The 19,079-nt window shown below is 38.1% G+C and overlaps 1 protein-coding gene and 1 long non-coding RNA gene across 2 annotated transcripts in view; both read left to right on the top strand.

Annotated features, from left to right (window-relative positions):
• LOC148188882 (uncharacterized) overlaps positions 1-19,079 on the top strand; it is a 43,756-nt gene that overhangs the window by 8,644 nt on the left and 16,033 nt on the right. Inside the window, exon 2 of the long non-coding RNA XR_015777253.1 lies at positions 2,662-2,706. This is a non-coding gene — a long non-coding RNA (uncharacterized LOC148188882). The remainder of the gene's footprint in view (positions 1-2,661; positions 2,707-19,079) is intronic.
• Positions 5,848-15,880, top strand: ubl3b (ubiquitin-like 3b). Its single transcript, XM_042493989.2, has 6 exons — positions 5,848-6,009; positions 6,592-6,702; positions 10,553-10,661; positions 11,652-11,738; positions 12,277-12,354; positions 14,277-15,880. The coding sequence occupies exons 2-6, from the start codon at positions 6,676-6,678 to the stop codon at positions 14,327-14,329; spliced, it is 354 nt and encodes a 117-aa protein (XP_042349923.1). The 5' UTR covers positions 5,848-6,009; positions 6,592-6,675; the 3' UTR covers positions 14,330-15,880.

Below are 19,079 nucleotides of genomic sequence, written 5' to 3'. Positions count from 1 at the left end.
CTGAGGGAGGCAACATGTACCTGTAATGGTACATTATGCAACAGTCTCTGAAAGTGTGCTAAGTCCCGGGTACACTTAGGGCAGTTAAGGTATTACCGATAATGAGAGTACTGATGCTACAAATAGACTACAACAACCTAAACTGCATAGCAACATATTTTAACAATAATAGAAATGTATAATAATTATAATGCATGGCCAGATTCAGGTGTATATGTTGGCAACAATAGTCATTGGCCTCTAATAGACCTCCCCCTCTTCCAAGAAACAAAGAAAAACAACTTGTTAACTGCCCTCTGTGCATTGTAAGTGCCCCATCCTCCAATTTTTTGATCATACACGATGCACACTTCAGACAACAAAATAGTTTAGAGACCAGAGCCCCAGAAACCAACCCCATATTCCCATTTGTATATGTACCAGTTTTCATTTGGCCTAATTTAATTAACCCATGAGAATGACTTTATTTATGAATAGGCACCATGTAATAATACTAATAATAATGATAATAATAACTTTATGTGTATAGCACCTTTAAAAATGGTTTACAAAGTGCTTTGACAAACAGAGCAAAGCTGAAATATGTGGCGATAAAACAACTGAAAGCCAAACAGTCCTATTCAGCACAAGTGAGAATAAACTAGGGCAGAGTTAGGATAAAATTAAAACCAGAGGACAAATAATACAAGATGCAGGATACATAATGTCAGTATAAAACAATACAAAGAAATAGACCAAAAACATCAGAAACAATAACAGCAATCAAACCACAAATAAAAGGAAATAAAATGGATAAAACAGAAATTAAAAAGCTAAAATAAAAAGATTTTTAAAAAAGAAATATAAATACGTGAGCAGTAAATAAACTTAAAGATAACTACTCAACATTTTGACACAAGACTCTAAAAGCCAGAGACACAAGATTGGTAAACAATGCAGCTGATGTACCTTAGTGTTGCAATTCCTTATACAAATAGCAGTTAATTATTGTATTTTTTAAGATTAGCCTATTTTTTGGGCATTATCTGTTAGTTGATAGTGCAAGGCAGTAATTATGAAATGGAAGGGCACATCCCTCTTTATATTTATATTTGCTACCCCCCCCCCCCCCTTATATTAATACAAAATTATATAAACAAACTATAGTTCATTGCTCACAGTTGTATGCCTCTGCAAACCAATCAAGTTGCAGTTAAAGTTTAAATCCATGTCTGTGCAGATGTCTTTGCAGTTGTGACAGTAGACAATGCTTCACATATGGATGATGCTGCGAAGAAGCTACATATCCTAAAACAAAGATGCTTCACACACAACTTCAACCCGTCAGCACAGAAGATGAGCAGAGTTTCAAGATGAACAACCAAGATTAGTGTCAATAATTCAGTATCTGTCCAAATATCGCCCCTCTGTTCCTGAGTTATGGGGTTTAATAATTGCCAAAAACGGTGTTTTTACAGGTCATTATGATGTGTGAAGTCGACCTCTGACCTTTAGGACATAAAATGTCATCACTTCATCATTTTATCCTGTTAGACATTTGCGTGAATTATTGTCATAATTAGCATATGAATTCCTGAGTAATGGCCAAAAACATGTTTGTGAGTGACAATGACCTTTAACCACTAAATTCTAATCAGTTCATTGTTGAGTCAAAATGGATGTTTGTGCCAAATTTGAAGACAATCTCTCTCTATCTATCTCTTAAAGATATCTTCGAGATATTGCGTTCAGGAAAATGAGTCAGACAGACAACCTGAAAACATAATGCCTCTGGCCACAGCTGTCGTTTTTTCATTTAAAAAAAAAAACTGCTTTTCTGTGACAGTCAACCATGCATTGCTGTCTGAAATAATCCTGAGCAAATTTAATCATAATCACAAATAAATTTAACAAAATACCATTATTATCATTATTATCTCTACTAGTTCTAGTATAACGCATGTGCTTTGTCCATGTGGTGTAACACAGACATTAATCCCCTTGAAACCATGACCTTTTATTATATATATATGTTTATGTAGTTTTTTTTGCAATTTGTGAAACAATTCATATAAAGTGTCTGATTACCTTTTCCTTTTTTTGAAAGTAATCAAAAAACTCATGTTTCAAAGGTTCAGATGCTTGTGAAAGGTGTCTGCAGGCAGCACAAGACAGCTGATGTCGATCCAGGTTTCAGAGGGTTAATGTCTTTATTACATTATATTCGTCAGATAGCTTACGTAAAATCTGAGATAAGTGTCAATCATTCATATCGCACTGCATGTTTAATTTATTTAGACATGAGAAGACCTCAAACCCTCCGGGCAGATTTGGTCCCTTCATGTGTTGACTCTATGGTTATGGCCCTGTGATAGTGCCTGTAGAGACACTGATAAGAAATGCAGGGCGAGAGGAAGAGGGATGTGACATGCAACAAAGGTCCCTGACCTTAACTGAACTGTAGATCCTGCAGGCATGTGTCTTCACCACCAGGCCACCTGATGCTCTGTGGAGAATGATTTTTGTGTGCTCACACACTCTTAATTCTCCTTTAAATCCAAAGGGGTGGTATACCTAAAAGCTTTGCAGTCAGTCGTCTATGTAAAACATTTGCATTGCTTCTTTTTTTAGTGTGAATGTAAATCTGTTGTCTAAATCAAATGTTCTCAATTTCTTTTTCAGTTAAGGAACCCTCAGAGGACAGAGAATAAACTGGAGAGCCCTCAGGTATGTACCTTGGAATAATTTCACAGCCTATTTTTTACACTTATTTGTCATAGTTATGTAAAAGAACAAGTCAAGTCAAATGTATTAGTAAGATATTAGAACATTTTAAAGTGCAAATCAAGAGAAAAGGGCACATTTTAAGTACATTTCATAACATACACACATTTCAAGAGAACGTGTTTTGCTGTTAGTGCATACATAGACTACATAATGCTGATTCTGATTATAGTAAATTAATGTCATATGGTATAATAACAAAAGATGAAAAATATAATTTATATCAATCACTCTGAAAAAAATTCAAGGACTCCCTGGAGTTCCCTGCTCCCTTCTTTGAGAATCAGTGGTCTAAATGTCATGTCATCCTGTTGATTAACTTGATTTGTTTTACTACATCACCAAGTAAAGATATTCAGTAATCAGTTAACTTGAGCTGTACAGTTATACCAGCATGCTAAGTGTTAACTCTCTGCGCCTTACTTCAGAAAATGACCTCACCTTACTTGACTTGGTGCAAACTGGTTAGCATGATGCCAATTTTTCTGTTTATACCACTGAAGTGATTCTGTGAACAAAATATTTTTCTGCTTTGATGAAGATGGAATAGAGGTTTTCCCCTTTTTGACATGTACAAAATTGAGGTCACAATACTTGAAAATATTCAGTCTTGCAGTCCTCAAAAGGTCTGGCCCTAGAAAAAGATGAAACCCCAGAAGTTGGAAATATTGAAATATTTTATTGTTATTGAATTGTAACATTCGTAAAAACACAAGGTTCTACCGTTGACTTCCTCATTCTCACTCTCTCTCCTTAAATCTCAATCTCTCTCTCAAATTTAAATTCATAGTTGCTTTATTGGTATGACCATTGCAAAAAATAGTATTGCCAAAGCATTACATGTAACACAAAAAAAATCATACATATTTACAGTATGTATAGTATATAAAAACAAACATTTTGAACATTTCAGAATAATCTATCAGAAGAATTTACTATATATCTGTCACTCGTTTATATAAGTGGACCTTAAATTGGTGTTTCTGAAGCACTCGTACTTAGCACTGGCACTAGTTAATGGGGGCAGTCCCAGTCTCGCTGTGTCTCTTGGCGGTCATTTTGAATCTCTTCATAGTTGCTTTGCGACTCTTTTTGTATATTTTGTGTGTCTTTGTGGTTTTGCCTGTTTTTGAAGTTGTATCCATTTGCAGCTGTTTTGCATCTCTTTGTAGTAATTTTGTATCTGTTTGTTTTACACTTCAAACTCTGCCTTATTACATGTAGAGTCTCCATCTCTGAAATGCTATTTTTCTTTTTTTGTCAAAGCATGACGTCATTTTAATAATAATAATAGTTATAATAATAATAGATATGACTTATATAGCACTTTTCTAGATACTCAAATACGCTTTACATGAAATGCAAAAAGAAATACAAATACAAATACAAAATAGAGAATAGAGAATACAAAGTACTGAAAAAACACTTCATGAACAGAACAGACACAAATACAAGAACACAAGACAACAGCAAAATTTAGAGGATATGGCAGTTCAGATTTGGGGAGGCAATGGGAGACAGGTATTGTGGGCAGTTACATTGAATTATGTAATGCTTCGCAAGTGTGTAAACTGTCTGAATACCTGAGGAATTTATCTAACTGGCAGGGTTCCCACAGTCATGGAAAAACTGAAAAGTTCATGGAATTTCACAATCTTAGTTTCTAGGCCTGGAAAAGTTATGAAAATGAAAAGTTTTGGAAAGTCATGAAATTTTGCTGTAATCAAATTAATTGTTACAGTGATCTTCTGCAGATAACCTTCCACATCCAGTCAAGACTTAAAAAGTATTTGCCTACATTCTTATGTTGCAGCATTGTTTTTCAGACATGCGTCAATAAATAAGTTCATAATCAAATACATTAAGAATACACTCATATTATAATTATTCCCGTTTTCCCTCATACTTGAAAGCCAGTGCCAGATTGATATATTCTAAGTGTCTAAGTAAGTTTTAAAGAGGTATTAGAGATTTGAAAAGGTTGCTGGTTTATATTCATACTAGGGAGTAGAAGTATACTATACAGTTTTGTTTGTGTAATACAATATGAACGTTCTCTGACATTTTAACATGGGTCCTAAAGTTAACAAAAGAAAACAAGTGGGTACCACTGCAACACTTCTTTTCTCTTATAGTCTGTACATTTCTTCCAGCGTTGTGCAAGTGTCCTTACTTTAGTCCTTAGGTGAAAGGTCAATTTTGACATAGAGTATAGTTCCTCTGCAATATCCATCCACTGTCCTGGATTTGGAGGGTCATATTTCAGCCTGCTTTCAGTACTGGCCTTTTTACATGCCAGTGTAGGGATTTTGAACAGAAAGATGTCCTTATGAATGATGTCCTCTGGTATCAGTCCCAGATACACAATGCATGGGTGCCTTCATATCGCCTAACTTAAAATTCCATCAAATATCAAAATAAACCCATCCCAAAATGTTTGTAATTATATGCGCTACCAAAATATATGGGACTGATTAAAATCCACTTGCCCACAGCATCTCCAGCAGTGCTGTTGTTTGCCTAATTGTTTGTATTTTATACATGTTGTGATAAAAAATCAAATTATAATTTTCCAGCCGAATTCTCTCCATCTTTAAGAGCTGGTGGAGGTTTGCTGTGTGCCACAGATTAAATGCCGCTCATCCCCCGACAGATTAATGTTCTGTTCTGCCTATTTTGATTTCACGTAAAATTATTCTTTCCATTATATTTTATGTAAACTCCTATAGGCTACATTTTCGAAACAATTTTGGAGGGGGTTAGTTTATATGCAACAGTCAATACTTTTATCACATTGTTAGCTTCTTCTGAAATTCTCTTTTTAATGTCTGTATTATAAAAGTGTCTTAGTTGAAAATATCTAAACAAGTCCCAATTTTCTAAAATTTTTCAAGTTTTTCAAACGTTTCAAAAATGTTTCCCTCCACAAGTGTACATATCATGTAAACGTTTTTAAATTGTGAAAATGTGTGGGGACCCTGAATGCAGTAGCCTAAACCAAGCAGCAGAAGGGGTTCTTATCTGCAGGGTTGGGATTTCCTCGCTCCTGACTTCAACTCCCAGAAGTGTTAGCGGCGTGTGTCTGTGTTTACAACCAGCTGACATCCGGCGTCTTCCCGTCCATTAGCCACCGATACCACAGTCAACGATATCCATCTACACTCGATATTTTCCCCATGAAAAGCGCTTCCCGCTGATTCGTCAACTCAACTGGATGCAAAATTTCATCAAAGTCATCAGATGCAGGTGAGCCCGAGAGGACAAACATTTTCGTTGCACATCTAGTTAGGCAGTTAGCTCGAAGCTAGCCAGCGATATCAGGATTGGCATCATGAGCTAATGTTAGCCGAAGCCTTCCTATTTTCAGCGATCAGTTTCGACATCTGTCAGGAAGAAACTCGGGGCTAGTTGCTGTCCTCGGACGACGTACATTTCCTTGCCGATTAACAACATCAGCTTTTTTATTAGCATTAGCCAGCTAATTTGCAACTATGGTTGAATCCAGCTGATATAAGAAACATTAGCCCGCTAGCTCTACCAGCTAAATGGTAACTGTTAGACTACTGAGATCGCTGCCGTAGCTTGACAAGCTAAGTTCGTTATTTTAATAAGCTAAAATATGGTGACATGAGACTGTTTCTGCACACTACCTGTACTATTTAATGTATCTAAATCAATCGTTCGTGTTTGACGTTTGATTGCCAATGTTATGATGTTAGCACTGACGTTAGCGACATGTTAGCTCGGTGGATAATGGATTATGTGCAGTACAGTTATGGTGCCAGGCTGTGGGAAGCACCTTCATAATGTTTGTGTTGTTTGTGTCAGGGCTCAGGCCCCGTCTCCAGCAGCTGAAGCACACCAGCCCTGTTCTCTCTGATCCACGTCCACGGCCTTCCTCCTTCCTGAGCCATGACCACCCAGAGGGATCTTGATATGGTGAGTGTTTTGGGGTCTGACACCTTTCTCCAGAGCCCAGGTGATAATCTTTGATTGCTGATAACTTGTGTTCTCTGCATTGTGGTCTGTCACACCTGCAATACACAGACATAGCACCATAAAAATCAAGTGTATTAATGTTAAATTAACGTTTCTCCTTGTTAAATTAATTTAGAGTTTGGGGGTTGGAGTAGGAGGGAGGGGGGAGACATGGATTAGCCAACGACCACAAACACTTAGCTGGGACAGTGACTGCTGTTCCTGTGAACACCATCTGTCTAATCTCAGTTAAAACGTTGCCCTACTTTCCTTTCAAGGTTTAGACGCCAATTGATTTTACCCTCTTACTAAATCCTGGCTACGGCCCCCCCACTGTAGGAATGGACAACACTTGTTTAGAGACAGATCAGAAATGGTAGTGGAAGTTAATAGGAATATTTTTGTTAACTACTACACCTGGCTTTCTCACCTGCATGTATCCACTTTCTAGTAATATTTCATTAAGACAAACTAGTATGTTTTTGAATTTGTGAAGCTATAACCAGCTGAATTTTATGCATCTTCGCTGGATGAATGATAAACACATTTAATTCAATATCAGAAATGAGAAAATATTTTATAGTGATCCACTGGTCAGTTAGACAATCAGTTGTTCTAGTGTGAATGTGAGTTTTGGGGAAGCAATTGGTGCTCGAACAATTAGTTGATTAATCAGTTAATCCAGTGACAGAAAAATAATCTGTAACAATTTTGATAGTCGATTCATTATTCATATGATTATTAAAAAAGAAATTGCTTGTTTTGGCGTTCCAATGTGAAGATTTGTTTTTGGATTTTGGTCACAAAACAACACATTTGAAGGTGTCACCTTGGGCTTATGAAAATAATGATAAGAGTTTAAGTTATTTATGTACAGTTCCCTTAGCTGAAAAAAGTATTTTCGCTTCCCCTTAGAAATGTTAATCTTTCCAGACCTATACACTTCATCGCCCCTTATTGTTTTTATTATTGTTTTGCTCTTATAAGGAGTTTGACTTGGTGCTTAACTAAACAAAAACATCAGATGTTTTATGTAGGAGCTATAGATGATTTTGATTTTAGGAAACCTGACCAACATTAGAAATGGATAATCCTTTACTGGGTCTTTTAACACTTAAAAATAGTAATTCATAACCATGTATGAAGGTTTTAATATCTTATCTTGGATTGGACAACCTAAAGAACATTTGTGATTAGGGATGTTGCCATGGGTAACATGGCAGATTTGACTTTGTTTTTACTTTGTCGCGGATGAAAGGGATAGGGACGAGGACAAAGCTTGTTAATGATGACATGGGCATGTAACCCCGCAATGAGGTTATTCGGTTCGGAGGGGGAGGGGTGGGCAGAGAACCACCGCAGGAGAATTGTATTTGTAAACAGATCAGAGATTGGGGTTGTCCTTCGCTGACGTCATACCTCGTGGTTAAGTCTCTTTGTTCTCGCCTCTGTGATGTGTGAACCCCAAAGAAAGTTCATGTCCCACCTTTTGATGAAGGGCAAATGTCGGGGGAAATTAATCCCCTCTTGTCGATTCTCACTCTTGAGTAGAGACGTCTACATAGAAAGATTCAATTGGTGGGATACATTTATTCTTTAAAGTAATTTTTCGGAGTAGCGGCATGATTGATTGGAGATGATGGATTAATGGATTAATGAAGAGCAGTACTTGCAGCAGCATACATTATGTGACTGATGGCCAAAGTGGATCAATAATTCAGGTCAGAGTGATGTTTTAGTCCTGACCCTGAGCTGACTATATTTACAGTATAAACTCAATGTACAAACTGATATAAATGAAAAATCAGGATTGTAAATCCTTTGCTATTGCTATTAATGACCATCTGAAATTAATGAGGAGCTGGAGGGACTCCAAACCACAATTTATTTGAATGGACAACATCTATTAATATAGCAGTAGATGAAAAGTTCCATTAAAGGAAACATTAAAATCTTGTGCATGATTACAAGCAATGAAAGATATTTAGTCAAACTAACTCTTAATCTCTGTTGGACTTAGGTCAGTTGATTGGTTGAGTCGGGGCAGAGTGATCATCTGTCTGGTCCAATAAAAATCTTTGGCTGTGTTTTCTTACTGTTTAGGATAATTTCCCTAAAATTGTGACTAAAATCAATTTATAAAATCTCACCGACTGTTCACCCACATGCGACCGCCCTCCATTCAACCTGATAGTCAGTAGGAGTGGGAATCAGCAGAGGCCCCTACGATACAATATTATCACAATACTTTAGTCATAATAAAATATTATGGCAATTTAAAATATTTTGCAGCATTTTGAATATTGTAATAATAACAAAATGTGATATATTCCATTTTTCAACTTAAAATTATGTCTCCCAAGGAACACCTCGTCATCATTTGAAGTTTTTTGAAATTTTAGTCTGTTTATTTCTCTTTAAGTCATCTTTATTGCAGCAAAATATTTCTAATGGATGGATTAATCAGTTGGTGTTATAAGTCTAGTCAGGTTACCAAAAGTTTGCAATGACTTCTATAGTAAATAATCGTTAGTTGGCGTCTGTGTATTGATAATTCCACGGAAATTTTGCGCAACTACGCAGTATTGATTTTCTTCCCTCACCTTTAATAGTCATTTTTTCGCTTTCGCACACAAAAAAGTGAAATTTCTTTTCCAGCTTCTTATAAATGTGAACATCTTCTGGTTTTTGCTTCCTTATGACAGCGAACTGAAGATCTTTGGGTTGTGGACAAAACAAGACCTGATTTTGGGTTTTGGTAAATGCTGACTGACATTTTTCACCATTATCTGACATTGAAAATAACCTTTAGTAGCAACCCCGCTTCAAGAAAGGGCTGCAGCTAATGTTATTTTCTCAAGGGTTGATTAACTTGCTAATCATATTCCGTAATTATTTGGTTCATGAAATGTCAGAAAATGTCCATCAGAATTTCCTGAAGCCAATGTGACACCTTTTCTGTAACCTTTGTTTTCTGTGGAGAAAAGTCCACATAAAACAAGACAAAGAAAAGTAAAAAATCATCACAGTAAAGAAGTTGGAACTTGAAAAATGAATGATTAATAAGTTGAATATCAAAATAGTAGCATTTTATGTTTTAATCAATTATCGTATCAGCTCTACTATAGTGTGTGTAATGTGTTTGTGCCATACATGGAGAATTAGTGCGATATGTTTAAGTCTTGTGGTGGAATAAATGTGGACTGTCCCACATGGATATCCCGATGGTAGCGTAATATTTAGGCCTTCAAGGCACATTAGACAGGCAACTCCTTCTTATATTTAACAGATTGGTTTGTGTAGTTGCCCAGAGGATAAAATTTGGAGGAAGCCCCGCTGTTAAAGACCCTCCCACACATATGCACAGTCCCCCTTGGGGCTACGCACTGGCCATGTAAATTTAATAACATGGCCCAGAGCTGTCTGGGACACCTGGGGTTATCGCATTAGGCCGACAGCCCGGAGAGGAGCTCGCAGCACCCTGGAACTAAAGGGCCAGTGTTCCCCCGTCAGCCCCACCCTTATCTGTTGTCGTCTCTGGCAACAGGGGCTCACTTCAGTGTAAGCCCTCAGTGAATGAAGTCGCCCAGTCAAAGGGTGGAGATCTGGTGTGGATAAATCTAATTAGACTGGAATGCCCATCTCTTCACAGCCTTCTGGAGGTCACCTCATGTCTGCAGAGGTTAGAGGAAGTGGAGGGATTCCACCACAACTAATTAACAAGAACAGTAATGGAAGTTTTTGGGTTTTGTCTCGTCTGCTACGACATTTTTGTGGACTGCGACTGAGCTGTTTTTGTTTTTTGTTTTAGGTGCACCTCCGCCTTATCCTGGTCAGTGGGAAAACGCAAGACTTTACTTTCTCCCCAAATGACTCGGCCACAGACATCGCCAAGCATGTATTTGAGAACTGGCCTGCAGGTACGTTTTTGTAGGATTCGTTTTTCAGTATTTTTGTGTGTGTTAAGTTTCAATTTCTATATTTTACGGATTTTATTATTCTGCACTGAGCAGTCATTCTGATTCAGTCACAGTTTTTGCTGGCTCATATTTATTGTCATTTTTTCCGAATAAGTAATAAAAATGTATTTGCTTTTATGAGGATAATTATAACTAACTGAATATTGTTACTAATTATTCCATTTCCTATGACAGTTTCCAATGCCTGTAATGAAAAACTTGTTTTCAAAATGACTACAGGTTAATTTTTAACAGAAAAAAGGGACCAGATTGATAATAAATGGTGTTATTGTTAATATTTAAATTATTATTGTGGTCTAGAATAGTGACAGTAAACAATAAAGCTAGACCCATTAATAAATGTGGCCAATATATCTGCCAATATTAGCTTATTACAGCTTAAAGTGGCAAAGTCGAAACACTTTCCTTAATCAATTTTTGGTAGAATTACAGATTGATGAAATGTATTTTAAAAAATAACAAAAAACATAAAAGCCTTGCTTTTGTTGAACAATACCAAATGCATTTTTTCTGAATTTCAAAATTTCGATTAAATTCTTAATGACAGATTAATCGATTGGCAATAATCATTATCATCCCTATTACAGATATACTGTTATGGATGTACTAGTGGCTGATTAGTAATAGAAACTTGCAGCACAGAGATGCCAAACTGTGTTTAAGATGATTTTAAAAACGTTAGTCACAAGTTATTTGTTTTACTGTAAAATATTTGCTCAGTATCTACTTTGGTCAATATTTTGAAAACAATCAAATTTAAGTGAATTGTATCAAGATTTTTATTATTTATTTATGTGTTTAAGTTAAAAAAATACTATGGGCTGATTTATTGTTACCATATTTTTAAACATCCATATATCATTTTGTGATGTATACTGTATCAGTATTTGCTGGGCCATTTGATGTACTTGTTTCTCTGCTCTCTGATAGGATGGGAGGAGGAAAGGGTGAGCAGCCCCAGTATACTGCGCCTCATCTTCCAGGGGCGCTTCCTTCATGGCAACGTTACTCTGGGAGGTAAGACCACCTCACCGCCTGAGAAAACTCAATGAAAGCTACCTTTTATCCATCTATAATACTAAAAACACCCCTGGAAAATGACAACAAAACAGCTCATAAGGTTGTGTCTAAGGTTTCACAAAGATCTCTTGAGGCAAATGGTTGAACTGGTTCTGTTTATTGTCTGTTTATTACATCCATGCCGAGCAATAGAGGTGAGGAGCCGTCATGCCTAACAGCAGGATTTTATAAAATAATATAACCAGTACATAGCCAAGAAAAAAAACAAAGTTAATTTAACATTTAGTGAATACATGCACCGGATCACTAACTTTAAACATAGTACTACCGGCTGATTCAATATCACAGATGCAGGATGTGACTAAATTAAGGTAATTTTCTTTCACCTCTCCATCTTACAAGATTGTCAGTCTAAAATTGGGTGGATAATTGTCTTTTCAATAACCCCATGATTGTTTGTCTGAAAACGTAAGCATACTGAAGGATTATAGTTTAAAATGTAGCTTGAATAACAAGGTTTATTGCTTTCTCAAAGCTCTGAAGCTGCCTCCGGGCCGAACAACCGTCATGCACTTGGTTGCCAGAGAGACTCTTCCAGAGCCCAACTCTCATGGTGAGGATCTTTTCTTTGATTCCTTTTTCAGTAGAAGTTTTTGCAGCATTACTAGTTTAATATTGTTATCGTCATACAGGAGTGGGTGATGTGGGACCCTTATAGCTAACGACAGTGAGATATAAAAGGTGTCAGTTCTGAGAACAGGGTTTCGCTTTAAGAAATTAATTCACGTTGGACGAGGTTATGTTACTTAAGTTTAGTTAAACAGCAACATTTCAAGCTTCAGCAACCAAAAACAGTGTAGTTAGAAACATGAGGTCAAGCCTGTTGACCCACTTTAACCTCACTTCCACTACACGGCATGGCACAGCTCGACTCGACTTGCTTCGAACCGTTCATTTTTGTCAGAAAATGTTTGCAGATGCTACCTGGTGCTTTTTTTGGTCCCATCTCGGTCAGTGTTGCACGTGAGCTGAGCCAGTACTAAAAGATTGAGTTAAAACACTGCAGACCACTGATTTGACACTTTCACAGGACATCCTGCACAAACCCGCCCATTTTAAAAAGCTAAGCTCCGGTCAATAGTGACTGCAATATTTTTTAATTTCACTCAGTTTTGATTAAATGGTAGCACGCTGAAAATGGTACCACTAAAAATGGGCAAAGTGCAGACTGGATATATGCTGCAGTGGAAAACTAAATAGAAAAAAAGAGCCTGGTACCAGGAGTCAGTGTAGTTGAGTCAATCCTTGCAGTGGAAATGAGGCTTTTGTGCCTCTCACACCCAGCTGCTAGTCGTTGTAGCATTATCAAGCCTGATAAACATAGGTGAAAATCAACATTGTAGATGAACAAGATTTTAGTTAAAACAACACATGAGCCTACAAATGATGTTTATTTTCGAAGATATTTAGGACTGACTAACAGCCATGACAGACAGAAGAGAAATTGCTATATACTAAACACCTCTGTTGCACTGTTTAGATAATACTTCCATCCCACCGCAATAAGCGGGTGCACGCAGGTTTTTTAAACATGGTTAAATGCGCTAAATGGCTGTATTCTCACTGCCACTGAAATTACTGCTCGAGAGCGAGTCGGCCTTTCATCTGTCAGCTGTGTGTGTGTGTACGACTTCACAGACAGGAGAACAGGTAAACAGCAGACAGCAGCAGGAGCAGAGGTCTCACTTTTCAGTGGTTTCTTCTCGTTATATATCTCTTACTTATTCAGTGTCTCTTGCAAACTCAGAGCAGATGCATTTAAATCGCTGTTTTAGCACTGCTTAGGAGGAAACATACCGTAATTAGTGACAGCATGTCATTGCATCTCGCCGGTTAAAGAGCTTAAATTACCGCATTCACCCGGGTGTTGCGTTCCCATCAATGCCGATTGAAGCCAGAGGTGATAAAAACTCGTGTCTACTGCTGAGTCATTTGACTTGGGTGTGAATGCCAATTGTGCGCATTCCCATTGCATTAAAAAGCCATATGTTAGCGGGTATAAGCGGGTTTTTGTGCAGTGGGAGTGAGGCTATAGATCCTAGCAGGATTTGAGGGTGTAGTAACCCCGTTTAATGCACCATGTCTGCCCAGGCAGAGCACAGACATGAATCATGACGATGCCATAATTTTTAGTCAAAGTTTTGACAAGTTTGCTGCTATGTAGCTAATTAAATAATGCTATGTTTATGCTGACTCATGCTAAATTGTGTAATTGTGGTCTTAAATGTGTTTGAGTTATCAGAGTTAAAGGAAACTGTATTTAATAAAATACATATATTGATGTATTGCATCACAAATACTTTTTTAGGCTCCGCTTTGACCTTTCACATACATCTTGCATTGGACGTTAAGTTGCTTCTGCTGGTAACCTCAACCCACGCAGAACGTCTGTAGAGTGATACATGCTTTCCTCCAGGTTGAGCTGGTTGTTTGTATCTCACCTCTTGTCTCTGCTGTCCTGTCTTTTCTTTGTAGGTCAAAGGAACAGAGAAAAAACCACAGAGAGCAACTGCTGTCTCCTCTTGTAAAGCAACAGAAATGACCCCACACACACACGCACACACACACACAGATACATACACACACAGATACACACATACACACATGCATACACCCAGTTCTCTCCTGCCTGTCATCCTGTCAGCTGTGGATTTGGAATAAATCACAGGAAATCTGGTTGGGGTTGTCGCCTGCTTTGGTTGAACGCTTGTCCAATCTGAGGCTTTTTTTTTTTTGTGCCAATATATTCACTTTTTGCCCCCCAAACCTTTTACTGTGTCGGCAGAATTTGCTGTTGTTATTCCTTTTTATTTGAATATCAAGACATTATAAGAAACCCTACGCTCTGCTGCGGACCTGTTCGCTGCTGGACGCATTTTTAAGAGCTGTCATATATAGTGGAAAAAGACCCGGGGAGTCTTCGCTCGTCACGGACACTGAGTTGCTATAAAGGATGTGTTGGCTATTACCCTTCCCTACTAGTCAAATGGATGTTTCCCCAGGTCTTACTGAATGGTGTTAACCCTCTCATTGCACTTAACCAGTTCGTTAATTCAGAAATGTTTATCGTGTTTCATCTTTTTTCCCTCAATGGCTTCTTTTTTTTTTTTTTTTTCCCCTGGTCAGAGGAACAGACCTTAATTCCCCACGTGGTAGAAAATGTGCCATCCTCCTCATGAGACTGTTTCTCACTAACTGAACCGGTCGGTCTGTATCAGCACCAGTGGCGTCTGTGCCATTACCTTACACCTGTTTGTTCCTCGAAATGGACCAATGGAGAAAAGAAAAGACTTATAATTTGGAAGAGTGAACACGTAAGGGGACGTTCAGGTTCTTGAGACACGGGAACAGACTCTAGGCTTGTGAAAGATGGAGTCAGAGAATTCGGCGGGCTGCTTGTGTGCCATCAGGTGTTGAGTTTGCACCTCTGGCTTTGACTTTATTGACTAGGCTGTCGATGCTCCCTCACAACGGGAGCCTACACGGCGGGCCAGTTAAACGCAGACAGAAGAGGCGGTTGAAGATGGGAGGGAGAAGTGTCGTTGGTGCGAGCCTCCCCTCTACTGGACGCTGAGAGCGAGGAACGGGAGAATATCTCCTAGATGAAATGTTAAAAGGAAAATTTTTGGCGGTGTTTCACCTCCTTTTCATTTGGATGCTGTCTTTACTTCTTGTTTGCCTTTGATCGTGGAATTCAGTAATATCATTAATAATGAAATTTAAATATATCGATTTTTATCTTGTGTATAGGTATTTGTTCAATTTTAGTGTGGGTGAGTTTGTGTATGAGTGTGTCTGAGGGTGTGTGATGCACGTGGCATACTGTATGAGGACTAGTGTGGGCATGTGGTCTTAAAAAAAAAGGGTGGTGCACTGGGAGTGTTGATGGGCTGCGGTTTCTTCAGAAACAGTCGGAAACCTTTTGATTCCTTCCATTGAGTGTCCTTTGGTTTGTGTTTTTGTCAATCAGTGTCACTGCTATGAAGTTTAGCTCAGTATGAATAAATGTAAAAACTAAAAATGCAATGTGGTCTACATAAAAGCTTGTATTATAAATTAATAAATCTTTAAATAAGTCAGCTTCTCTTGATTTTTTAAAAACATATCTCTCAAATGGTAACTAAAAGACAAACTGTGGCCAAAAATAATTTCATTATCGATTTAATCTGATGATTTGGAGTGTCGCAAAATACCGATATTAACTGATATTTAGAAAATGAAATATTACTAATGTGCTAAAAAAAAACCATCATGATATCATGCACAATAAACCAAGTGAAAGATGAATTTGACTAATGGCTTTCCCCCAAAATTTTTCTGTAGATATTGCAGTAGTATTGTTTTCTATGAATTCTTTTGGCTGTGATAAACATGTAGTGTTAATCTGATATAACAGCCCTATGTTAATTTATTTTCTTTAAATTCTTCTATTATGAATTAAGTGTCTGGGAAAATGAGAGACATCAAATGTAACATCTTCAAATATCTTGTTTGATTTAAGAGCTGCAGCGATAGGTCCGTCTACAGAAAATTAGTTGGCAACTATTTTGTCCATCAAATAATCATTTGTCTTTTTTTTTTAAGCAAGAAAGCTAAACAGTTTCTGGTTTTATTCCCCTTAAAAGCGAGAAATGGATTATTCTCTTTGTCAATGAAATGTCAGTCAAAAAATCCAAAGCTACTCAGTTTATTATCCTGAATGACAAACTGAATAATTGTTTTGTGGTGCCATAATAGTTTTAGAAGACCGGCAAATATTTACAATTAATCGAATGACATTGAAATTTCAGTCATATATTGGGGAGCGGCATCACAACACCTGTCAAGGATCTATGGATTTGTTTTTGGTCACTGATAACCTAGCTGTCAGCTGCAAAATGTGACTCAAATTAACACATGAAACCCAAGAAGAGTCTCAAAATGACCATAACACTTGCAAAGGAACTGCAAAGAGACACAAAACAACAGCAAAAAAGGGCAAAAAAAACCACAAATTTACTCAAAACTCCTCTGAAAATGACACAAAACTACTTTAAAACATGTGAAACGACTACAAAGAAACACAAGTGACCAAAAAAAGAGGCAAAACCACCACAAAGTCTGTGTGTCTTGCTTCTATGATGAAGTTCAGGGGCCTTTTGAGTATCTGTGCTGTGATCAAACTATATGCAGTTTTCCCTATTCACCTCTAGGTGGCGGTGTCTCTCTAAGCCTTAGGAGTGGGGGTCATTATGGGCTGATTGATGGAGGTATATACATTTTTATTTTGTCTGTATCTACTGCACTGATAAAAGTTAAAATAGCAGAAAAAGGCAATAATTTGTTAACTACTGTTTAAAAATGGTCCCCTTTTTATTCAGGAAGTACTTGACAGAGACAACTTAACACGCTGTACAAGCTTAAATGAGTCAATCTATCTGTTGACAGTTTACTGATACACGATGAAACATCAGAGGACCTCTGTTGTTCTAATTGGGTCATAACTTTCTGTTGAGCAGATTTTTCAGCAGCTTTCTTCCCGTCGGCCTCAGGAATCTGCTCCTGACGTGTAGCAGCAAGACGTCCAGGTTTCCAGTTGACACTGGCAGTGTACTTTAGGAAAAGTGCAGTCAACCCACATGTTTCTCAGCATTGTGCACTCCCAAGAACCTGCTATTGTGTTGAAACGACTTGTCATTCTGCGTCTCTTCACATTTTCCACTTTCTCCTATCTGAGCAGCTTTTGACACCACGGTTTAGTGAAAGTGTAAACAGGAGCGTCCAGCTGACCACAGAGGTGATCAGCAGTGTTTAAATGAGAGTCCGGGGAGGCACTCTGTCGAAATCTTTGCTACTTAAGTCTACCACGTTGAGAGCTGCTGCAGGATGAATTGCTTTCTGCGGCCTACATGACTCAAAGCACGCGTGTAGCCAGTTTTTTGGGTGTGCTGCAATGGGCTGCGGTCCAACCAATACTCACTGTCTATCCCTTGAGGGCTGTCTGCACACTCAGCTGCCTCCCTGCAGTCCTCATATGGAGGGCTTAACTCCCAGTTTGGCAGCATTACACGTCCCGCAGTTTGGAGTGCAAGAATCCCTCTCAAGTAGAAGTACAAGTAAATTAGTTACACAGTGCCGAAGCAGGAGTTCTTGTGTTGGTGCAAGTATGGTACTCTTATGAGGACTGATGTGAGTAGGGGCCACAGTTGGGTTATTAAGTTTTTACTGAAGTAAAAGTGAAAAAATCTGTATTTTAAAAAACATGTCCCAGGCTAGTTGTTTCCCCTGCTTCCAGTCGTCATGTTAAGAGAAGCTGTTAGCTTTTCTGGCTGTAGATGTAGTGTGACTTCATCCTCTGATCAGGACACCGTTACATAACTTAATCTCTACATAGCAAATCGTTGTTTGCTGTTATATTAATGTTCTGAATGTCATATACATAACCATAAAAGAGCAAAGCCTTGGTATGAGCTTTTAAAATATTCACAGCTCCGCTGCTCTCAGTTTAACTTCAGGCTTAAGAACAGATTGATTATAGAAAATAAGTGAATGCCTGATTTAAGACGGGGTTGTGATATATGGGTTATTCTCTGTTATGGCTTTTAGCTCCAAATCCCGTTTTTCCTTTCACTGCTTCTGTCTATTTTCATATCTGCCAGTTCTTCCTATATTAAAACCAGCTGTGAACACACACACAAAGCCATACAGTAGACGGAGGACAGACTACTGATAACACTGACTCCTGACTTGACATTTTTAAATTACAGCAATTTTTTGTAGAGCCAAACCACAAACAGAAATAGTTATTAAAAAAGGAGCGTCTTCACTCTGTGATAGAGTGTGAATGTGCGGTCATGACTCTGCATGTGTATTATCATGTGTTCATTCCTTTGAGTCTGTTTATCCACAGCAGAGGTCCTGCGATGGCACAAAATGAAAGAGTTCAGTAGGCCAGTGTGAAAACATACACACTCATGCAGGGGTTGAATTAACCCAGCAGGCCGTTAGCAAATGAGCAGCTTTCATGCTGACTCCAGAAGCTGCCGCTGTCTCTCTTCATCTCAGGGCCTCCTTTCTGCTCCTAATTGGGAAAACGACACTTGTTTATGTGGCTCTTTGTTTCCAGATGAAGGGATCGTAACCAGGATGTGGACTTTTGACCAGGTGTGTGTAGAGCAGGAGGAGGAGGAGGTGTTTCCATAACCAGCTGTAACAGAAGGACTAAAGGCACGGCCAGTTAACCTCGTTTTATTTGATCGTTTATTTTTCCTGATGGGCCCTCCGTTCCTTGTAATGTGC

Source organism: Plectropomus leopardus, chromosome 8 (genome assembly GCF_026936395.1).
Source record: "Plectropomus leopardus strain MGB_pleo_1.0 chromosome 8, ASM2693639v1, whole genome shotgun sequence".
Lineage (NCBI taxonomy): Eukaryota > Metazoa > Chordata > Actinopteri > Perciformes > Serranidae > Plectropomus > Plectropomus leopardus.
The sequence above is the reverse complement of the archived record's forward strand: the minus strand, read 5'-3'. Positions and strand labels throughout refer to the sequence as shown.

What these genes read in the sequence shown, in the direction of transcription:
- ubl3b (XM_042493989.2), top strand. Translation starts at nt 6,676, where the DNA reads ATGACCACCCAGAGGGATCTTGATATG. An exon ending in TGGCAACGTTACTCTGGGAG is followed by an intron (nt 11,739 to 12,276) that starts GTAAGACCACCT and finishes GCTTTCTCAAAG; the next exon opens with CTCTGAAGCTGCCTCCGGGC. An exon ending in TCCAGAGCCCAACTCTCATG is followed by an intron (nt 12,355 to 14,276) that starts GTGAGGATCTTT and finishes TTTTCTTTGTAG; the next exon opens with GTCAAAGGAACAGAGAAAAA.